General features: G+C 43.3%; 1 protein-coding gene across 3 annotated transcripts; it reads left to right on the plus strand.

Moving 5' to 3' along the window:
* The first annotated feature begins 11 nt into the window (after positions 1 to 11).
* On the plus strand, positions 12 to 16,804 carry LOC111072664. Of its 3 annotated transcripts, XM_022364662.2 has the most exons (6): positions 12 to 104; positions 1,682 to 2,435; positions 8,512 to 10,046; positions 10,720 to 12,307; positions 12,377 to 12,548; positions 15,108 to 16,804. In XM_022364662.2, the coding sequence occupies exons 2-6, from the start codon at positions 1,964 to 1,966 to the stop codon at positions 15,358 to 15,360; spliced, it is 4,020 nt and encodes a 1,339-aa protein (XP_022220354.2). In that variant the 5' UTR covers positions 12 to 104; positions 1,682 to 1,963; the 3' UTR covers positions 15,361 to 16,804. The 3 variants fall into 3 exon arrangements, with proteins under 3 accessions (XP_022220354.2, XP_041447497.1, XP_041447499.1); XM_041591563.1 differs by lacking the exon at positions 12 to 104 and having other exon boundaries at positions 1,075 to 2,435; XM_041591565.1 differs by lacking the exons at positions 12 to 104; positions 15,108 to 16,804 and adding an exon at positions 13,861 to 13,975 and having other exon boundaries at positions 1,075 to 2,435.
* The last annotated feature ends 2,243 nt before the right edge of the window (positions 16,805 to 19,047 follow it).

The following is a 19,047-nucleotide window of genomic DNA, read 5'->3' on the forward strand; positions in this document are numbered from 1 at the left end:
AGCGCAAGAGCAATAAAAAATACTGGCAACACTGGTTTCTGATTGGCACAACAAACCCCAAAACCTGAAATTCCTGGCATTTCGTTTCGCGCTTCTTGCACCAAGTAAATTAATTTTTTAATATTGTGTATTGTGCGAAACTGTAGTTCGACACGGCGAAAGGCTCTGACAAATGGTATCGAACCAGTTAGAGCTGAAATGAGTGAAAAATATTAAGTGGAAAAGTCAACAACGAACAAGTGCACAGAGGGGCGTTAAAAGAAGAAAAAAAATTCATGGGTCAGCAAATGACGAGAGAGGAGCGCGCGCATTCTCTGCTCTCTCTTATCATTTGCGCGGCAATTGTTCTTGTTTCTGTCAGACTTAAAATTCTTTTCGTTCCTTCCTTCATTTAATAACATTACACCTGTTTTCAAATGGGAAATTAGAGCGGCGTGACAAGTGTTTGATTTATAAATAGCGTAAGCGAAGGCCACCACCTGTCGAGTGCATTGCTTACTCGAGCGTGAATTTGCCGTAAGCTTTCGTTTGCATTTTTAACGTTTATTTGGTCATGAATATGCATTCGTGTTGTGAACCGTGGGTTAATTATATTCTATTGGATGGAAGTTTCTGGCCAAAACAATCAATGTTGCTTTTTGAGAGCGAACAGCAAGAGAGAGAGATAGAGAGGGAGCACAAATGAGAGTGATTAGTGCTGCCAGACTGTTCCTTTAGTTTACTTTTTAATACCCGAATTTCCTATTATTCAATAGGTTTTATGAATATGAAAATTACGTTATTATACTATTAAATATTAAAAAAATGTCTTACCCCCTTTGTGGCTCCTTATTTGTTTGTTATTTGGTGCTTTTTCCGTTGCACATGGCTGCTCGACAACCCTAAAAAGTGTTGGCAGCCACAGCTGTTTGCTGCTCGCTCTCTGCACAATTGTCGCGTGCTCTCGCTCCCTCTCGCTTGTCTCACCCTCTCTCCATCTCTCTCTGCACTTTTGGCCATCACACGCACACACACTGGAACAGCCCCAGCGACGTTTTGTTGTCTGTGACTCTTTCTGACGCCGTTTCTTTTCAGTCCTAACTGTATTAGCGTGAGTAAGCTTTTGGCCGGACAGACGAGCGCGTGTCTCGAGAATCGAGAATAGGAAAAGTGAAAAACAAAGATAAAGCCAAAAGTTCATTATCAAATGCAACAGAAACAAAACGGTCTAGAGGGGTAGGGTAAAGAAGAGTGAAAATTAAAAGTGAAAAAAGTCCGAGCGCGGACGCTGCCCTTGAATTCGTGCGTGTGTGTGTGTGCGTGTGTTCGTGTATGTGCGTGCCTTTGCTTCCAAAATTGTTCAAAGTAAAAATAAACATTCGTTTAAGTTTTTAAAACAAAAGCAACCTTGAAAAGGCACCCAAGAGAAGCATCTACGAGCGGGCAGCGCTCTTTCTGCTTTTGCTTTCGACACGGCGGTGGCTATTTTCGTGTGGTGTGTGAAATGCCTGCCCTGCCGCCTGAATCTGAATAGTTTTCCCAAGACAAGTGTCCAATCGGGAAAGTATTCGCACAACAATTGGAAATAACTCGTGTGCAGCTGCCTTAATCTGAAATTCGTTAATATTCCGATACGGTTGCATCCTGTGTAGAATCGTATTCTTGAATTTATGTAACCTCCATCTCCTGTCCTGTCCACAAGGCAACAGCTACGTTCAGGAATTCACTAGAGCCCTCACTCCCACGCACAACAATCTGGTCGCAGCGGTGGTGGTGGTGGCAGAATGGAGTAGAGGACGTAGCACGCCACGCACGGTACAGAGGAGCAGGAGCACACCGGAAAGCGGCGCAGGAATGAAGCGCTAATGAATTAACTAATTAAAAAGAGAATACCGGCGAAAATAGGCGTTAACCCGTCACACAATCCGTTAGAGAAAACCGGAGAGTCTCCTGATATAGCATCGATACGGCTACGAGGCTCAGAATGACATCATACGCAAATGACACAACGACAACCACAACCACAGCAGCAGCAGCTGCCGCAGCGGCTGGAGCAGGAAATGCAGCAGCAGCAGTCGGCGGCGCAGCCCAGGCAGGAGTAGGAGGCGTGGCTGGTGCAGTTGAATCATCGAAAGTCAAGGCCAAGAACGGGGATACCCTGCGCATTGGCTCCGGTGGCAGATACAGCGACGAGGACGGCAACAGCTCTGACGGACGCGAGAAGGCCGATACCACGCCCGAGAACATCAAGAAGATAGCCGAGATAATGGACCAAAATGCGGATAAAGTTGTCTCTGCACCGGCCACGCCCCAGTCGCAGTCGCAGCAGCATCTATCGCCCCGCCATCAAATGCTAAGTCAGGTGAATCCGGGCTTTGTGGGCCTGGGCGCTGCCATCGATGAGTCAAGCGGCAAGTTCTGTCTTGGCAAGCCGCCGCCATCGCCGGCCGAAAAAGGTGAGCAAAATGGAAGAAGCAGCAGCAACAAGCAGGGGCAACAACAACAATAACCACTTTGACAATTGGCTAAGTGGCGCATGTTGTTGCTGGTGTTGTCTCTCTTTTTTTTTTAGCTAATTTGAATTTTTAATGAAGTTATTTTGTGCGAGGCGAGTCTTTGGCTTTGGCCACGGCTAAGCGCAAATATTTATTGCAATAGTCATGCCTGCTGCCACACACCTTGCTTGTGTGTTTGTGTGTGTGTGTGTGTGGTGTGTGCACAGTGGGACAAATTCTCGTTTCTGGTTTCGGCAAAGGGGAATGGGATCAACAGCCTTCGCAGCGCAGGCAAGTGACATCAGCTGTGCGATTTTTATTTTAATGAGAATTTATGGCATTGTGGGACTCGTGCAATAAGCCTGCGTACGAGTACAGTAAAATATCGCTTGTGGGAACCAGTTTAACAGTATTAACAGAGATTTCAATTAATGTACTTGTGTGTGAATAAATTGCAAGAGATTGGGAGCATTCAGAACATATAGATTTCCACTTTAGGGCAGTTCTACTATTCAAAAGCTCCTGTAGTTCCGAAACGATATGGCTGCAGTAAAAGAAAACACTGAAAAGAGCTACAATATAATTGTTTCTGAGAAAAAAAAACACATGAATATTCAGATATTCCAAGATACTCCGTATAAGAAAGCTGATTCTATAGACAATTTCTCTTCTACTTCTGTAGGTGTTCTTTGGGTTTCTCTATAGGTTTTCTAATTTGCTAAAGCTGTGGATGAGATCATCTAGTTCTCTTCCAAACCTATTTTGTATTCACACTCTCTTTGGGTAATTTTTGATCTGTTATTTCCTGGCTGTGTAAAAAAGTCGGCGAGTGCCAAAAGCACTTGCAAATGCATTGGCAACAGATCCTTAAACAGACAACGCTGCAATAAAGAAACGTAAATTTCCAGCAGGGCCTGTTAAGGTTAACAATTTTCATAATTTGGTTAAAAATATAAACGAAAAAAAACCAATTTCAATACTCAGCAGATTGACCGTGGGGCTTTGTTTTCGCTCTCATGGAAAAATTTGTATCTATGAAATGGCAAGCTTTTCTTGCCATTCTTGTTTTCAATTAAATATTTGTGTGTTATTATTTATAAGCCCGACAAATGCAACAGGCAACGTGTCTGTGTATCTCAGTAACCTCCAATCGATCAACGATCAACGACCACCGTCTGTTGCTGGCTGAGGCGCTGGGGCTGAGTCATCCACATCCAGCGACAGTCCCGCACAAATCTTGTTTTTTGCGAATGAATTGCGTGCATGGCATATGGAATGAAAATGTTGTCTGTGAGATAATAACACGGCGACTGCTGTATTGTGTAAGATTTGGCAAGCGAAAAAGAAAATAAACCTAACACCCAACAAAACTGATAAAAAAAAAACTCGCAGATTTATGAGAAACAAATTGGAGCACTTACCTCATGAAGAGCGGGGAGGTGATCGAAGTGGTATCTGCTGCTGGGTCTGTGTGCTGCCTTGAAGTACGTGTACCACTGACAATATGGGGCAAAAAGTGAACCAGAGTGGATTATGTCATGCGGGGACAAATGATTCAGTGTATGGGAATGTTACATACCAGCTAAAAACGGGTATCTATAAGTGTCTTTGTTCTTTGGAAAAACGGTTAAATCATATTGGAATATGGCTGTCACTTCACTTTCAAATGTTTGATGTCTTGACATCCCATACAGATTCCTTTGTCTTAGTCTTCGATCTATCCAAGAGGAAAAGAAAGATAATAACCAACCTTTGGGAAACTCTTCAGTTATGATTGGTTATCGGAAACAATTTTATCTTTTTATTATTCTTCGACGATTGGCCGATGGCAAAGTACAACCATTGATAAACCACATGGCTTTGGATATACTAAATATATTTTGTTTATGTTTTCTCTGTACCTCTCTTTACCTATTATATCCGAATCTTTATAAATGTGAAACATTAATTCTTGGCAAACATCCAATGCAATCCCTCCGCTGTGGCCTTGTTCCCAAATTGGTTATGTTTGGGCATGCTTAATTGGTTGATCAAAATGTATTATTAAATTGGTATTCTCGCGTCAAGGAATGTCTTGAGAAATGTGCATAAATATTTCAAGAATTTTGTTAACTAAGGTGTCTCGGGAAATATACATAAAAAGTGTCTCAAAATATAAATAAAACGTAGAACTTTCTATATTTAATTTGATTAGAAATTGTGTGGGATAATTTAGGTATATTCCATTCCATACCCTAGACCCATGCTCTTTCTGTAACATTTATTTAGATGTCTCTGTCAGGCTGTAGAAGATCTCATTGAACCACTTCCCATCAATATTCTCCTTCATTTCGCGAGCACTCAAGGAGATCTCAAGTGTATAATGAAACACCCCCCACACACACAGACACACCAGACATACCGTCATCAGCAAAACAATCATCGATAACAATAATCACGACAAAAGACGGCGAGTCCGATGACCTCATTCAGAGATGACAGATGATGATGGTGATCGGTGGACGGACGCTTTCTCCACTGGTGTTGCCGTCAGTTGAAAAGATATAAATATACATTCATATGTATACATAATAACAATTATTTAAATGTAAAAAGTTAATACATTAAGCGATTGATTTTTTAACAGTCCCACTAAAACCACAACAAAAAGTGGAACTAAAAAGCGAAGCAAAAATCTTTATGATTGGAAATGGTCGCGCATGACGTAAGACGCGAGCATTGCAATTAGCAAAACTAATTAGAAACCAATTGGAACATTTTGCCCCTTCGACTAGCAGCGTGTGAAATCGTTATCGACCTGCGCTGCGATTACCGCAGAGTTGCATTCGAAAATCACACCAAAAATGGAAGCAATGGAAAAAGGCGGCGGGCGGTCGGACACACAGTTTCCACTGATCGACTTTCCAAAACGGCAACAAAATAGCTAAAAGAAACAAAAAAACAAAAAAAAGTATTGCACTAAAACTACGTTTTGTTTTATTTATTGCAAAAAAGTAAAAGCGATACACAAAGCGGCAACAAAATAAAGCCCAACAAAAGACTCGGAACGAGCCACTTCGCACACGGACACGGACAGACAGCGGCAATGGCCAACAGCAATAATAATAATAATACTCGCAGTAATACTCGACATTTGTGTACGCAGAGTACCATTTGTGCCAACAGTTTTCAATTGTTGTTGGTTGGTTGGGCCATAGACAACGACGTTCGATAGGAGAGAGGAGCATAGAGAGGAGAGGACAACGATAACTCGACTGCAAAGACATTTTATGGCCATGCACAGTGGGCAGCGTAATTACCGTTAGTCGCTCACCCATTGTGGTCTATTGTCTATCGGTGATTGCTTCTCCCCTATGTCTCTTAGCGGTGCAACCAGGGGTACTGTACTGTACCAATGTCGATTGTACATTCGAGTATTTCCTGCCAAATTAGATTGCAAATTTTGTGATCTAACAAGCGCATAATGAATGTCGTTCTACTTTTAATCTAGAAATCTAAGCTAAACGAATCCCAGTAATCGAAAGAGTAATGCAGGTGCTTTGAGCAAATCATATACGATTTTAGATGTTTCTTACATTGACATATTACGAATGCTTTTAGACTTTTATTTGGGTTGAAGTATGTGATTTCCTCAAGAGTCCAATTATGATGAAAATCGTTTCTTTGACTGTGTTCTAAAATGGATAAAAATATAAAAAATATTTGCTTATTCAAGATTATTATTGATAATCGGTTTCCACTTCAGTGCTAGGAATGCAGAAAAGTTGGTTTATTTGAATTGAGATTCCTTATAATTGGGAATGTTTACTGGTAAGGTATTTGAGGCTAATATGAGAGAATCTGTTGCTTTTAAAGAATAATAACTAGTTAGAAAAACGATAGTAAATGATATCAAATGGTCGAATGCACATCAATTAAAATGATGAATGGAATAGCTGAGGTTCAAGTAAAACTAATTAATTTTAAAGATTTTTTTGTTCAATGCTAAATCCGAAATTAATATCCGAGAATCTGTGTTTAAGGAACAATTAATTTAGTGATTTAATAGGGGCTTTTAAAAAACGATTGCGAAACCTTTTTTGTACATATTTATTATGTTTTTTAGAGGTATACAACTTTAAACCAAAATAAAACACAGAGATGACTGAATTTCAACATGAAAATGGGTTTTATTAGAGGGATAATTGTATGCCTTGCCATACTTAAATATGTTTTTGGCTGGAGGTTGTATCGGCTGAGGTTTAAACACTCCTTTAAGCCGTATTGCAGGCCATGCTTAGCACAATGTTGACTTCAAAATCATCGAAACTTCGGAAGGTTTCCAGCCGTATAATTTTAAATAATCACAATTGAACCATATAGATTAAAAAGATAATTAATATGTACAAATAGATATCTTTAAGTTAACGATCAGAACGATTAACACTTGAGAATTCTTTACGCCCTCTCCGTGAGCAATAATTATGATAGGCTCTACGCTTTGTTGCCCATCCACTTGATAATAATGACCAATAGCCCATATTTGGATTACCTTGATTATTTGCAACAAATTAAAAATAATAATTATGGTACGCCCAAATATGGTTATTGATTTTTCGTGACCAGAAACTTGACGGGAACACACACAACACACGATTGTGAAGATTGTGAAATGTATTGTTGAAATGGACATCTTCCAAATACATTTCGTGGCATACCAAAAACTGTTTCAAACGAAACGGAAGCCACCTGCAAAGCGGAGCTCAAAGTTTGGTAGAGCGTGAAACTTTTGTTTCGGCTGGGACCGGACCCCGCACACACCCTTACCCTGCACCTGCACCTTCACCATCACCTCACCCCGAAACGTACAAGTCGAAACCTACAATTGACCGAAATCAGCGAACTCTAACCTTCACTTGGGGGGTGGCAGCCCCACATACGAGCCCTACATACCCCAGCAGACACGGACGGACAGCAAGCCTTAGATCACGATTCTGAAAAGAGCCGACGGCCCCCTAGATGGTTGGTCCCTCGATTCTCGCTATATAGTGAGTCGGTGGCGTGGAGAGCGTGTGCCACTTGGCGTGGCAAAACCTGAAAGCAAATTGTTGGGTTTTCTTCTTTGCTGCTGCCTTTGCCGCTTTTGCCGCGGAAATGTATAGAAATTTACTGAACGGAAGCAGTGGGGGATCGTTGTGTACTGCAGGTTTTCGGGCGGTCGGTCGTTTTTCTTTTGGAGGGCCCTACAATCGGATGAACTTGAGACCGAAAGCGATGTCCATCCGGGGGGTTTATTTATTTGTATCTGAGTTTGTGGTTCCCAAAAATGGAGTAACCCAATTAAAGCGGACCTTAAATGGTGCTAAAATGGTTCGAAATACTGTTCTTAGTAGAAAATATAACATTTAATTGGACCTGTTGATGAAATGAGGATATGTGCATATAAGGAAAAGCTTTATCCACGAAAAATATTTCCTTTTAAGCATGTGGAATGTTTATATGTTTCTTCTGAAACTTGGAAGATCATTGTTTTCGTTGTAGTTTATCTAAGTACCCTTTCGTTTTGGTGCTTTTAATTATTTTTAAAATAGTTATAGCATTCACAATCTGTAGTAACGATCGATTATTTATGGTAGATGTTTATACAAAGGCATTGTACGAGGATATTGTATAATAGCTGTTATTCCTAATTAAAGGGGTTCTCAAGGTATAGCTAGTTCACCTTTTCTGTGGTAAGACTTCTCCTGCTTTGAGCTGCTTTAACCTTCTTTGAAATCAGAAATGATCTGAACTTCATGCGGTGCCCAACCCTCGAGTAATCAGAACCGTTCCTGGTTTGCTCCATCATCTTTGCTTCGCCCCACTATCTCTCTCTCGTTCCCTCATTCTCTGTTGCTTGTTGCCTTGCCACTTAATGTTGCATGGAGTTCAGTTTAATTTACTCTTGCCGCTTAGTTTCGTTTTCACCGCTCTTAAATTGTAATAAAATAATAATAATAACTGTGAATAAATGCTAATTAAATTGTTGTGTCTGCTTCTGATTCTCCCTCCATTGCAGCGGCGGCAGCACAGAGCAGAGCGAACCACCAGAAGCAGCAGATCGGGCACACTCGCACCAACAATAGCAGCAACAATAGTAGCAACAACAGCAACAGCAATAGCGGAAGGGTGATCGCCGGCGAGGCAGAGGAGGAAGACAACTCGACCGAATCCAACTCAACGACGACTACTGCCACGAAGCAGGCCCTGGCCTTCACCATAGACCACTTTGAGGCCTCGGAGAACGATGCTGCGGCACAGGCGGCACGCTACAAGAACATGATGGAGCGCTTCCAGAATCGCCACAAGCGTGGGGCCTCCATGTCCAAGCTGGAGACGGAGAATGCCACAACGACGACCGGGACGAACAGCGGCGGCCGGCAGTCGCAGAGGAGCAGCCTGGACGCCGGCAGCAGCATGGCCGACGACACGCCCACCTCCGAGCAGGCGCCGCAGGTGAGGCTGCGTGTGCGTGAGAGGAGTGCCTCCCGCGTGCGAGACGCCTCCAAGCGGCACAGCTGGTCGCCGCGTAGCTCCGGAACCACCGGCCCCGAGCCAACGCCGGCGCCCACGAATCGTCCAGCGGGCAGATCGAAGCTGCCACCGCCTGCCTCCGCCAAGGGAGCCGCCAATTTGGTGGCCAATCGCACCGCCAATCAGTACATGCCCCGCTCCACCGCCTTGCAGCTGGCACTGAGGCAGGTGGAGATGCTGTGCCCGCAGCCACCGCTGGCCGATGACAAGCCCCTGGCGGAGGATGCCGCCAGCGAGACGGGCACCTACACGCTGGACGGCGACAACTACACGGAGGAGCAAAAGGATCTCATGAATATCGACCGCAATGCCGCAGCAGCAGCAGCTTCCGCGGCAGGCGTAAGGATGCGACCCAAGCAGCTGCCGGTGAAGTCGAATCGCGGCAGCAATGTGCTCGAGGTGAACTTTTACCACGAGACGCCGCTGCAGGAACATCCGCATCCACCGGGGCAGCAGAAGCAGTCGGAGACACAGAAGAGCAGCACGGGGGCCTATCTGGATCAGTTGAAAAGTCGTGTGCTGCGCCAGCAGGCGCCCCTATCACCACCCTCACCGCCCTCGCCGGCGGCAGATGTGGGCTGCTTCACCAGCGTCACCACCAGCGGAGTGCTGGCCAAGCAGCGGGCCCTGGACACGCATCCCAGCAAGCTGACGCGGCATAGCCACAGCCACAGCCTGTCCACCTCGCAGATCGACAGCTCCGAGTACGTGAGCAACGAGGCCAAGCTGCGCCACACCCAGGCTCTGTCCGGATCGGCCACGGATCGGCAGAAGGCCGGATATCGCCTCAATGTGTTCACCACCAGCACCACCCAGCAGCAGCATCATCACCAAATGCCGGAGACACCGCCCACGCCCACACAGAGCTCGGACATGGCCCTCATGCAGACGGCGCAGACGAAGCAGGACTGGATCCAGGAGTGGGCGCGCAACGCACGGGCACGCAGTCTCGCACAGGATGTGAGTGGCACGAGCGCCAGTCGACGCCAACAGCAGGCCCAGGCGCAGGCACAGGCACAGGTGAGCAGAGACAAAGCAGACAAATAACATAGAGAATATCAATTGGGATTATCCCTAGAGATTATTTTGATTAATTGTCTGAGAGAACTTATTTGATTTGCAAATTTTTGGATAGAGTTTAATCATCATTAGCGAGGTTTAAATTTCAATTTATTTGGCTTAACTTTGACACTGACTAAGTGGCATCCGTAAATGTAAATTAGAAATTCTTAGCTGTGTTCAAAGAGTGCTGCCCCAGGTCAATCAAGATGTAGCAGCAATCATCTGAGAGGGGTGATTCATTTTTAATGCTGACAATAGATAGTAATCTTTGTACATTTGCCAAGTAATTGCTTGTAGCATTCAATAATGATTAGTTTCCGCAATAATTAGATTAGATTGGAAGATAATCTTTAGGAAATTTATTTCCTATTTCACAAAAATCAAGTAAGACCCATTCCGGACTCAAAACTCAGAGTTTTACCTGCAGAATTAACAGACATTTTTATCCCTCTATAAGAGTCACCAATAAGGTAGGATAGCTTTAACTATTGAATTGAACTGCTAAATAGATATTTTTTTTTGTATAAAAGGAAAAAAAGGGGGGGGGGCATGCATCCGTCATGCTGGACTCACTCCGTTTCCACTCGCAAAATATTCGTATTAAACGCTTACCTCTTCTCTACCCGAACAGCAACTGATGACACGGAGCTACCACTGCTCGGACACTGGCGGGGACTCGCTCACCGACGACAGCCTCAGCCTGTACAACCAGCAGCGTCAGTATGCGGCCGCCGCCAAGCTTAATCGCAGTCTAGCGGAGCGCTACCGGCTGCTGGGCGACTGCGACTACGCCAGCGATCCGGCGTTGTGCAGTCACGGGGGCGGAGGAGGACTGGGGCCGGGGCAGGCGGTGGAGCCGCCGTATAAGCCGCCCAAGAGCCCCAGCAAGATACCCTCGCCGCTGCACACGCTGGGACGTGGGCGCAGTGCCAGCCGCTCGCGGCCGCAGACCGATGCCTATCTGGAGCAGACGGCGGCGGCCATTAGCAATCTGCAGCAGTCGCTGTCGCGCCGCAGCTCCGTGAAGTCGCCAGCCCAGAGCAGTCCGCAGCACAGCCTGGAGGCAGGGGCGGGCGGTGGCTACCGGAGATCCCCGCTGCACCGAGCGCTCATGACCAGCAGCATCAACGAGGCGCAGCTGCAGCTGCTGACCAGCGGAGAGTATCTCCTGAAGCAGCTGCGGCGCCGCAAGAACTCCCTGGACGATGTGGAGCAGGTCGAGCACTTGTACCGACACGAGCACGACTACGAGAAGGCGCCGCCAGAGTCGGCCGCCCCGTTGTCGCCGCTGCGTCGATCGAGCAGCTTCCAGCAGCAGCAGGGGCAGGGTCAGCATCCAGTGCGGCAGGCACGTCCCAACTTCCAGAACCTGTATACGCCACCCGCGGCCCGTCATGCCCACGCCCTGAGCATGATCCAGCAGCTGAAGAAGTCGGCGAGCAGCAACAACTTTGACCAGGCGTACAGCGACTACGACAACGAGCTGCAGTACTACATCAACGACGAGGACGAGCTGGGCACCACCGGCGCCTACTACTCCAGCAACGAGGAGGACGAGGTGGAGGAGTCCCAGGGCTCGGTGCCGCTCACCAACACGCGAATGAACAAGGCCCTGCTCATGCGCATCGAACGGAGCAAGCAGCGTGTGGCGGGCACGGGACAAACCCAAGCCAAACCCTCCTCAGCGCCGGCTGGCAAGCTGAGCACCGCCCAGGCAGGCGCAGGCCTCGTGGCATGCCCCAACACGCCCGAATTGCCGCGACGCGGCATCAGGAGTGTCTCGAGAGCGGCGCCTGGCTCGGCACCCAAGACCCGACAGTCCATGCCGCGCGAGACGAGCTTAAGTCGATTGGCCCAGCAGGTGCCCAGCTCCCTGGCCAATGCCAAGAAGCAGCTGCTGCAGACGGCCAACACCAGCGTGGCCGCCATTGCCAGGGAACAGCGAGTGCAGCCCAAGTATATGGACATCTCAAAGTACAAGCCGGCGCAGTCCAACAGCTTTCTGCGGAAGAACGATGCCAAGAGCACGCTGAAGCCGGCGGACCAGATGAAGCGCAGTCCCAGTGCCAGCTCCATGGGCCTGAGCCGAGGCGAGGGAACCCGTGCCAGTAATCGCAGCGTGCGGAGCACCGTCTCCGCGATGAATACCAGTACCACATCCCTAGGCGGCGGCAATTCCGGCAACCGGGCCTCGTCCACTGCCCGACGCGATGCCTCAGGTTAGTGGATCTATTTGGCATTATATATCCCACAATTTAAATAACACTCATAATGCACTAATCTTGCAGTTAACAAGCAGAAGGAGGCCGAGATGGCCATGTGGAAGCGACGCTCCACCTACGATCCGATGAAGGCGGCAGCAGAGGATCGCCGCAAGAAGGAGGAAGCGCGTCGTGCCCAGAACCAGACGCAAAGTCAGCAACAGATGAACGACGAGGCCGATGAACTGCCTTTCGAGAGGTAATTTAGATGGTCCGCCAAGTGGCAGGGGCAAAGGTCCAAGGGTTTCCCTTACTCCAAAATTAGATCTCTGTAGGTGATTCCAAATGTGTTAAATCCCCCCTTAGTCCTAGTCGTTCCCCCCAAATACTAGAGTGTTTTGTTCTACGAATTAGGATCAAGGAGAACATATTTAATGAAACTATTTCAAAGGTTTTTAGGCGCTAAGTTATCCAGCGATTTTCTTTTACTAATTAAGGTTCTATTCCAATAAATATTACGTTAGGAACTAGTTTTGTATTTGTTATTTATAGACTTTTGGTGAGACAAATATTACTTACACTGAAATAGTCCAGAGTTTATATTAGTCAAGGAAAAGATGTGAATTTAAGGATATAGAAAGCGTCTCTATTTTGAAGCCCTTTAATCCTTTCCTATTATTTTTAACAGATTGATACTCTTTGCAATTGAAGAATTCCCTTAAAAGGTATCAGCGGAAATACATTAATGAGTTTCCAGTGAAGATATAGCTTGAGATAATAGTTATTTGTGTTTAATTAGGCATTTCTCTAGAGAAACTTTTGCTAAGATCATTCCGGAATATTATCCTTAGCTCTACAGCATCAGTGCTGTCTCATTTAGATCCCACTTAAATGTCAATTGTGGCTAATACTTTAAAAGGGGATACGTATATACACATCTGTGGTAGCTGCTTAGATTTCACTTCGCGTAGCCACAGCTCTCTAGATGGAGCTTCAGTTTCCTAGATTTCTAGTTCACTGTCTTCATATAATATTTATTCTATCAATAAATACTTTCTGCTCTAGTAAATATACATATGTAACTAGCTTAAGCAGAACTCTGTTGAATTGTTATTCAATTTGATTTGTAACATTATTTATTTTGGTTCTCTTATTAGCCTAAGGTTGTGGGTAATATCGCGGCTAGAGGTAAAGGTGCGTTTCGGCCATAGCCACTCAAGTCAATTAATACGTATAGCTATCTATCTATAATCCTATAACTACTACTCCAATATCTCTCATGAAACACCCTTTAGCTGATACTTATGATTTCCTTTTGTGCCTTTGATTTAATCTCAGTAAATGCTCTGTAGCCAAGCAAGCGCCAACGAGCGTCTTATCTGAATCTGAATCTGAAATCTGTATCCTAACACCGCTCAGTAAATTCAGGAACCAAGTTGTACATGAAGCAACATTCTGTAATTATTGTTTCGCTAATTGATTTATTTCTCTTTTAATTTCTGTACACCCAACCAACACTCGACACTCGACACCCTACACCTACAACGAATCAAATCGAATCGAATTGGTAGACCATCACGCTCTCACTATCGCCGTGGACAGTTATGACCTGCGGAGGGCGTGCTAGTTACCGACTTCTGAGAAAGCAAAACCAAACATTCAATCAGCTATCTTTCCACCAACAAACCAAAAAGAAAACCAAACCAAATACTTTCCACTACCACCAACACATGCCACATGATCTAACAACACACACACACACACACGGTGCGAGAGCAGAAGCAGATGCAACAGCAGCAGCCAGAGAGCCACATCAGATTGGAGCACTAGAGACAGTTCTAGTGTTAGAAACAGTCACCAAAATCGAATCGAATCGAAACGAACAACGATCTATCTATCTCTCGTGGTATACATCAGATACGATTTTTTGCTGCAACACATGCAACGATAGCAACAACGACAACGACCCCGAAGCCTTGCTGCCAGCCATGAGCTGCCAATGTAATAGAGAAGTCACTCAGAACATGTTGTATAAATACTATACTGTTGACTTTTATGCATAAATATCCATAATTTTGTTGCTGTTTTGTGCAGTTGTGCAATTGTCTCGACCAGTTTGTTCTGTCAGTTCGTTAGTTTTGTTTGTCTTGTGCGCGGCTTTCATTTGATTTATTTTATTTGGCTGATCAATCGAATCGCAAAGTGCTCTTGAAGATCGAAAATCAATAACCAAACTGCATCAACTCTAACTCTAACCTGACATAAATATATCACGAGAATCTTGCATAAGTACATACATATATCATGGGTGGAATACTGATACTGATTGGCCTGTAGATGAGAATTATGGGAATAACACTGTTCGAAATTTAGTAAAAATCATTGAAATCCCAAAGTGATCTTCCTGCTGCAACTCTTCTAACGTATCTAACCAGCCAGCCACATAAACAGAATATTTTACATCTAGTTTGTTCCCTAATAATACTAAAATTTGTTTGTTGTACAAATGTTTGTCCTGTTCGTAACTTAACCGACATCACATCTACCCATGCCAACACCCCCCTAACACAATTAACGATGGCAGCCAGTTAACACAGCCAGTAGACCAAGCTAACATCACCCAGCCACATACTAGACAACGATTAAACGCTTTCTTTAGACCTCTCTAGAGGTAAACTCACCCGACATGAACACCCATCCAAATTGTTTGCATTTCAAACTATATATATACATGAATACATTTAGATCAGCTATACTACAGTACTGTCCATATACTTTGATGAAGAAATACTAATCCCGAACTCCTTGTGTTTCACAGTGTGCTGCGCCCAACCAACAATATGACTATCACGGGCGGGGGCCACGGCTACAGTCCTCGAAACTCTGTGGAAAACGACGCCTGGACGCTTGGTGAGTCCTCAGAGTATGGCGCATATATGGACGACTATGATGAGAACGATGAGGCGGAGGCAGACGAAGACGAGCAGCAGCAGTACGACTATGTCGGCCAGGAGTCCGATGATGTGTTCGAGACGGAGTCGGCCGAGTCTGCAGCACAGTGCGCCGAGTAGGCCGCAAGAACAACAACACAAAGCGAACCAGCAACAGTGATATATAGATTCGATATATACATAACTAAGTATATATGTATACAGATATATACTATGTACAACATATTGTATTTCTTAGCGAGATCGATGATGCGACATAGAAATAACCTGCTCTAAGTTGATCTAGATATTTTTCATTCTGCCCGTTCGATTTATTTGTATGACGTTTATATTTTTGAATAGCGCAATCGAATCATCGAATAACCAAATAAACTGAATACTGAATATGCTTAGCGATAGATGATGCTGTCCAAAATGCCATAAACATTAATGTTTGTTCAAAAGATCCAAAAAAGAAAACTGTTCAAAAATGTTTGTCTTGCAGAAACAAAAAAAAATGTTATTTTTTCAAAAAAGGAGATTGTAACAGAAAGTTTCTTAGTTTTAAAAGAACAACAACAAAGATTTTAACCCCATTGATTCAGTTTGGAAAACAAATTGAAGTTTCTTCAATCATTTTGCTTATGGTGCAATACACTCTAATGAAAACTAATACTCAGTAGTGGCCCTCCATATTGTCAGCGGTTCGAGTTCGGTCAGTTCCAGTGCTACGCAAATATTTTTGTATTATAAGAAGTGCTGATCAAGGACCACAAGGAATTGAATTAATTTGTAATTTGTGCTATGATCAGTTGTCTCTTCGATCTGGTATCTGCTTATAAGAAATGCAAGGAATTAGTTCATTTTTTGGTAGGATTTTGGTAGTCACTCATGAGCCCATGTCTGTAGGTTTTTTTGATATACCTATGTATGTATGTGCGAACACGCAATGGAAGGTAGCTTACACAACTAATTATGATATGATCTAGTTTTATATATGTATGTGCGAACATGCAATGGAAACACTAGTTGTACACCAGATCTGCAGAGTATCTGCAAAGATCTAGTTTATTTACGGAGCATATGTGGTATTTGCTTTTAAACTAAACTAAACTAAATTGTTTAAGTATTTCTTTCGAAACAGCAAACGGAATTAGTGCAACAGTCAGGGCAGTGCAGTGGTTTCGGTGTCCATTTAAATATTTGCAACTGCTTGTTGGCCTTTATCTGGGTTCATCTGGGATAGTTAATCAGATTTTAAACGAATAGAACTGAAGGACAGTCCATGGAATAGCGAAGATCCAGCACACTATATTTATCATACCATTGGAAAAGGGTTCCCCGAGCAGTTGCCTGATTTTAACACATCTATTATTTAATATTTAAAAAACAAGTTTATTTTTAATGCAAAAACAAGTAAAACTGATCAACAGCCGTCTATAAAACATTTTTTAAATTTGTATATTTTAAGTATTTAAACAAAGATGAACGAATTGTTTACCGTATTGTGTCCTATTTCTTGTTATTTGATTTCGCGAATATTTTTAGATAAACAAAAATAAACGAATGAAAAATACTATACATACATATACATGTTGCAAAATACGTTTATTCGATTGAATGGGAATTATTTGGTAAGCTCAATGAATTTGGCAGTTCTACGAGGGTTCTAGGTTAACATTTAGCCTTCAAGTTTTAGCCTTGATTTATCAACGGATGGAGATAATGCTCTCTGACAGGATAAATGTGAAACAAATCTGGAGTAAGGAATACAAAGTGTAGAACGACGTGCGCTGGATACATTTTTAATCTTTTTAAATATTTAATAGACATTCTTAGTTGATTCATAGTAAAATTAACAATATAAACTCTCTCTATAGGTTGTAGTCGCTCTCGACCACCTTCAAGTGGTGATACACCAACTCTACCCCAACTTAGTTCAAGGTTAAAAGTGTAACGAAAGCAAATGCAATACGTGAATACTCGTAAAAGTATGAATGTATTTCGGACGAATGTAAACAAAGCACAAAAGCGGAATTTGTAATATGCGAACAACTCTCAGATAAACAATATCTGAATTTTAATTACTGAACAAAAACGAAGAAAGATTTGCTGTAAAAGTCCAGGGGAATGTCAGACTGGAGTGTGGGTGCTGTTTGCTATTTGCTATTTGCTGGTCTTGTCTCGTTAAGGGAGGCAGGGGGGGCGGTGTTGGTGGGATATAAAGGAAACGTCAATTAGATTTTGTGTAACATCCAGAGCGCAACAAAAACAAACCAAACAAGTGGAAAGAATGATGCAATGAAAGGAGAGGTAGTCCGCTGTTAGATACTCCGTACTGGCTTGTGTTCATAATTAATTGAAGATGATAGATTCATTATAAAGTATCCCCTAGGGAAGATAGATGGATAGAACTATTTAATAATTTTACAATGTTCCAGCGTCAGTTGAGTCTGAATCGAAATCTACTCATGATGTTCGTATGCTCCATTCTTATATTAGCCCTGAATACCCCCCCATGTGTAAGGGGTAGCAGTGTGAATAACAAGAATTTCCCTGACTCTTGGTGTGAGAGTAATGTGGAGACTGGCCGGCCCCATGATGGATGAGATAACTAGAGGGAGTCATGGTATGGAACAGGGCGAGAAGAGGGCGCTGGAGAGGCCAACAAATAGCACAATAAAATGAAGCAAAACTAATTAAATTATATGAAAAATAGAAATGAAAACAACAAGCTCCCAGCTAAGGCAAAACAAATAAAACACCCCATAAATATTTATCAAAGGAGGAGAAACAAAACGAAACAATTTCATGGTGAAAAAAAAGAACAGCTTCGAAGCCCAGAAATAATCAAATTAAAAATATTTTGCAATGCAACTAGTAAATGTTTCGAAACAAATTCGCATATGCATTGAGTCAGACGAAAATATAAAAACATTTTAGAAATGTTTAGCTGAAAATAATTATGAATAAATATTTGCATACGCGCTATGGCATGTCATTAATTTTTATATCAATTATTAGGCTTATTTAAATGGACTGCAACCCAATAATAGAGACTATATTGAAATATATTTTTACAGTGCCAGATTGGCAAAGAATTTGATTTCCCAGAACCATTAGGAACTGAACTGTCGATTGGGTTAAATTTGTTTACCTTCAACATACATACATATGTAAATATGTACATGCTTCTCTTTCTTTCGTAGTCTGGCACTTTATTTTATATTTTTTATTTGTTCCTAACCAAAAAAGAACAAAGAATTATTAAAATATTGCTAAAGAGATGGCCAAACAAATGCTTATTAATTATTATGATTGTTATTAACCTTTGCATTGTTTATGGATTAGCACGTCTGGTTTAGTGGCTACCAGCCATTACCCCCCATTCCCCAATCCCCATTCTGATGCCCATTACCATTTGGATTCTGATTCTGATTCAAATTCTGATTATGAAGTGCTCCTGAGTGCCGCAGCCCGCACCGCACTATCCGACCATATCTCCACACTGCTCTTCATAGAGAAGGGGAATCGTTTTTATATATGTACATATGTATGTATGTTTTGTATGTGTAGAAATGTTTGTGGTCTTTGTCTGTTTGGGTTTAGTCCGGCACTTAAAAGCGGTTTATTTATGGGCTTTTAGCATTTAGCATCCGATTGGGGCACGAAATCGCAGGATTTGTGTGATAGGCCGGAGTCGATGGCCATAAACAAATAATGCCTAATGTGCATTAACTCATAAACAATGCAAATCATTATTTACAAAAAGTTGATTGAAGGCGGATCCAAAGCTCTTGGAATTTATTCACCACATTGCTGGTACTT

This window comes from Drosophila obscura, unplaced genomic scaffold (genome assembly GCF_018151105.1).
Source record: "Drosophila obscura isolate BZ-5 IFL unplaced genomic scaffold, ASM1815110v1 contig_1, whole genome shotgun sequence".
NCBI classification, from domain to species: Eukaryota; Metazoa; Arthropoda; class Insecta; order Diptera; family Drosophilidae; genus Drosophila; species Drosophila obscura.

Bases quoted from the DNA above. Each gene is read 5' to 3' on its own strand.
- LOC111072664 (XM_022364662.2), top strand. From the start codon at position 1,964: ATGACATCATACGCAAATGACACAACGACAACCACAACCACAGCAGCA. The intron at 2,436-8,511 runs GTGAGCAAAATG...CCTCCATTGCAG, and splicing joins GCCATCGCCGGCCGAAAAAG to CGGCGGCAGCACAGAGCAGA. The intron at 12,308-12,376 runs GTTAGTGGATCT...CTAATCTTGCAG, and splicing joins TGCCCGACGCGATGCCTCAG to TTAACAAGCAGAAGGAGGCC.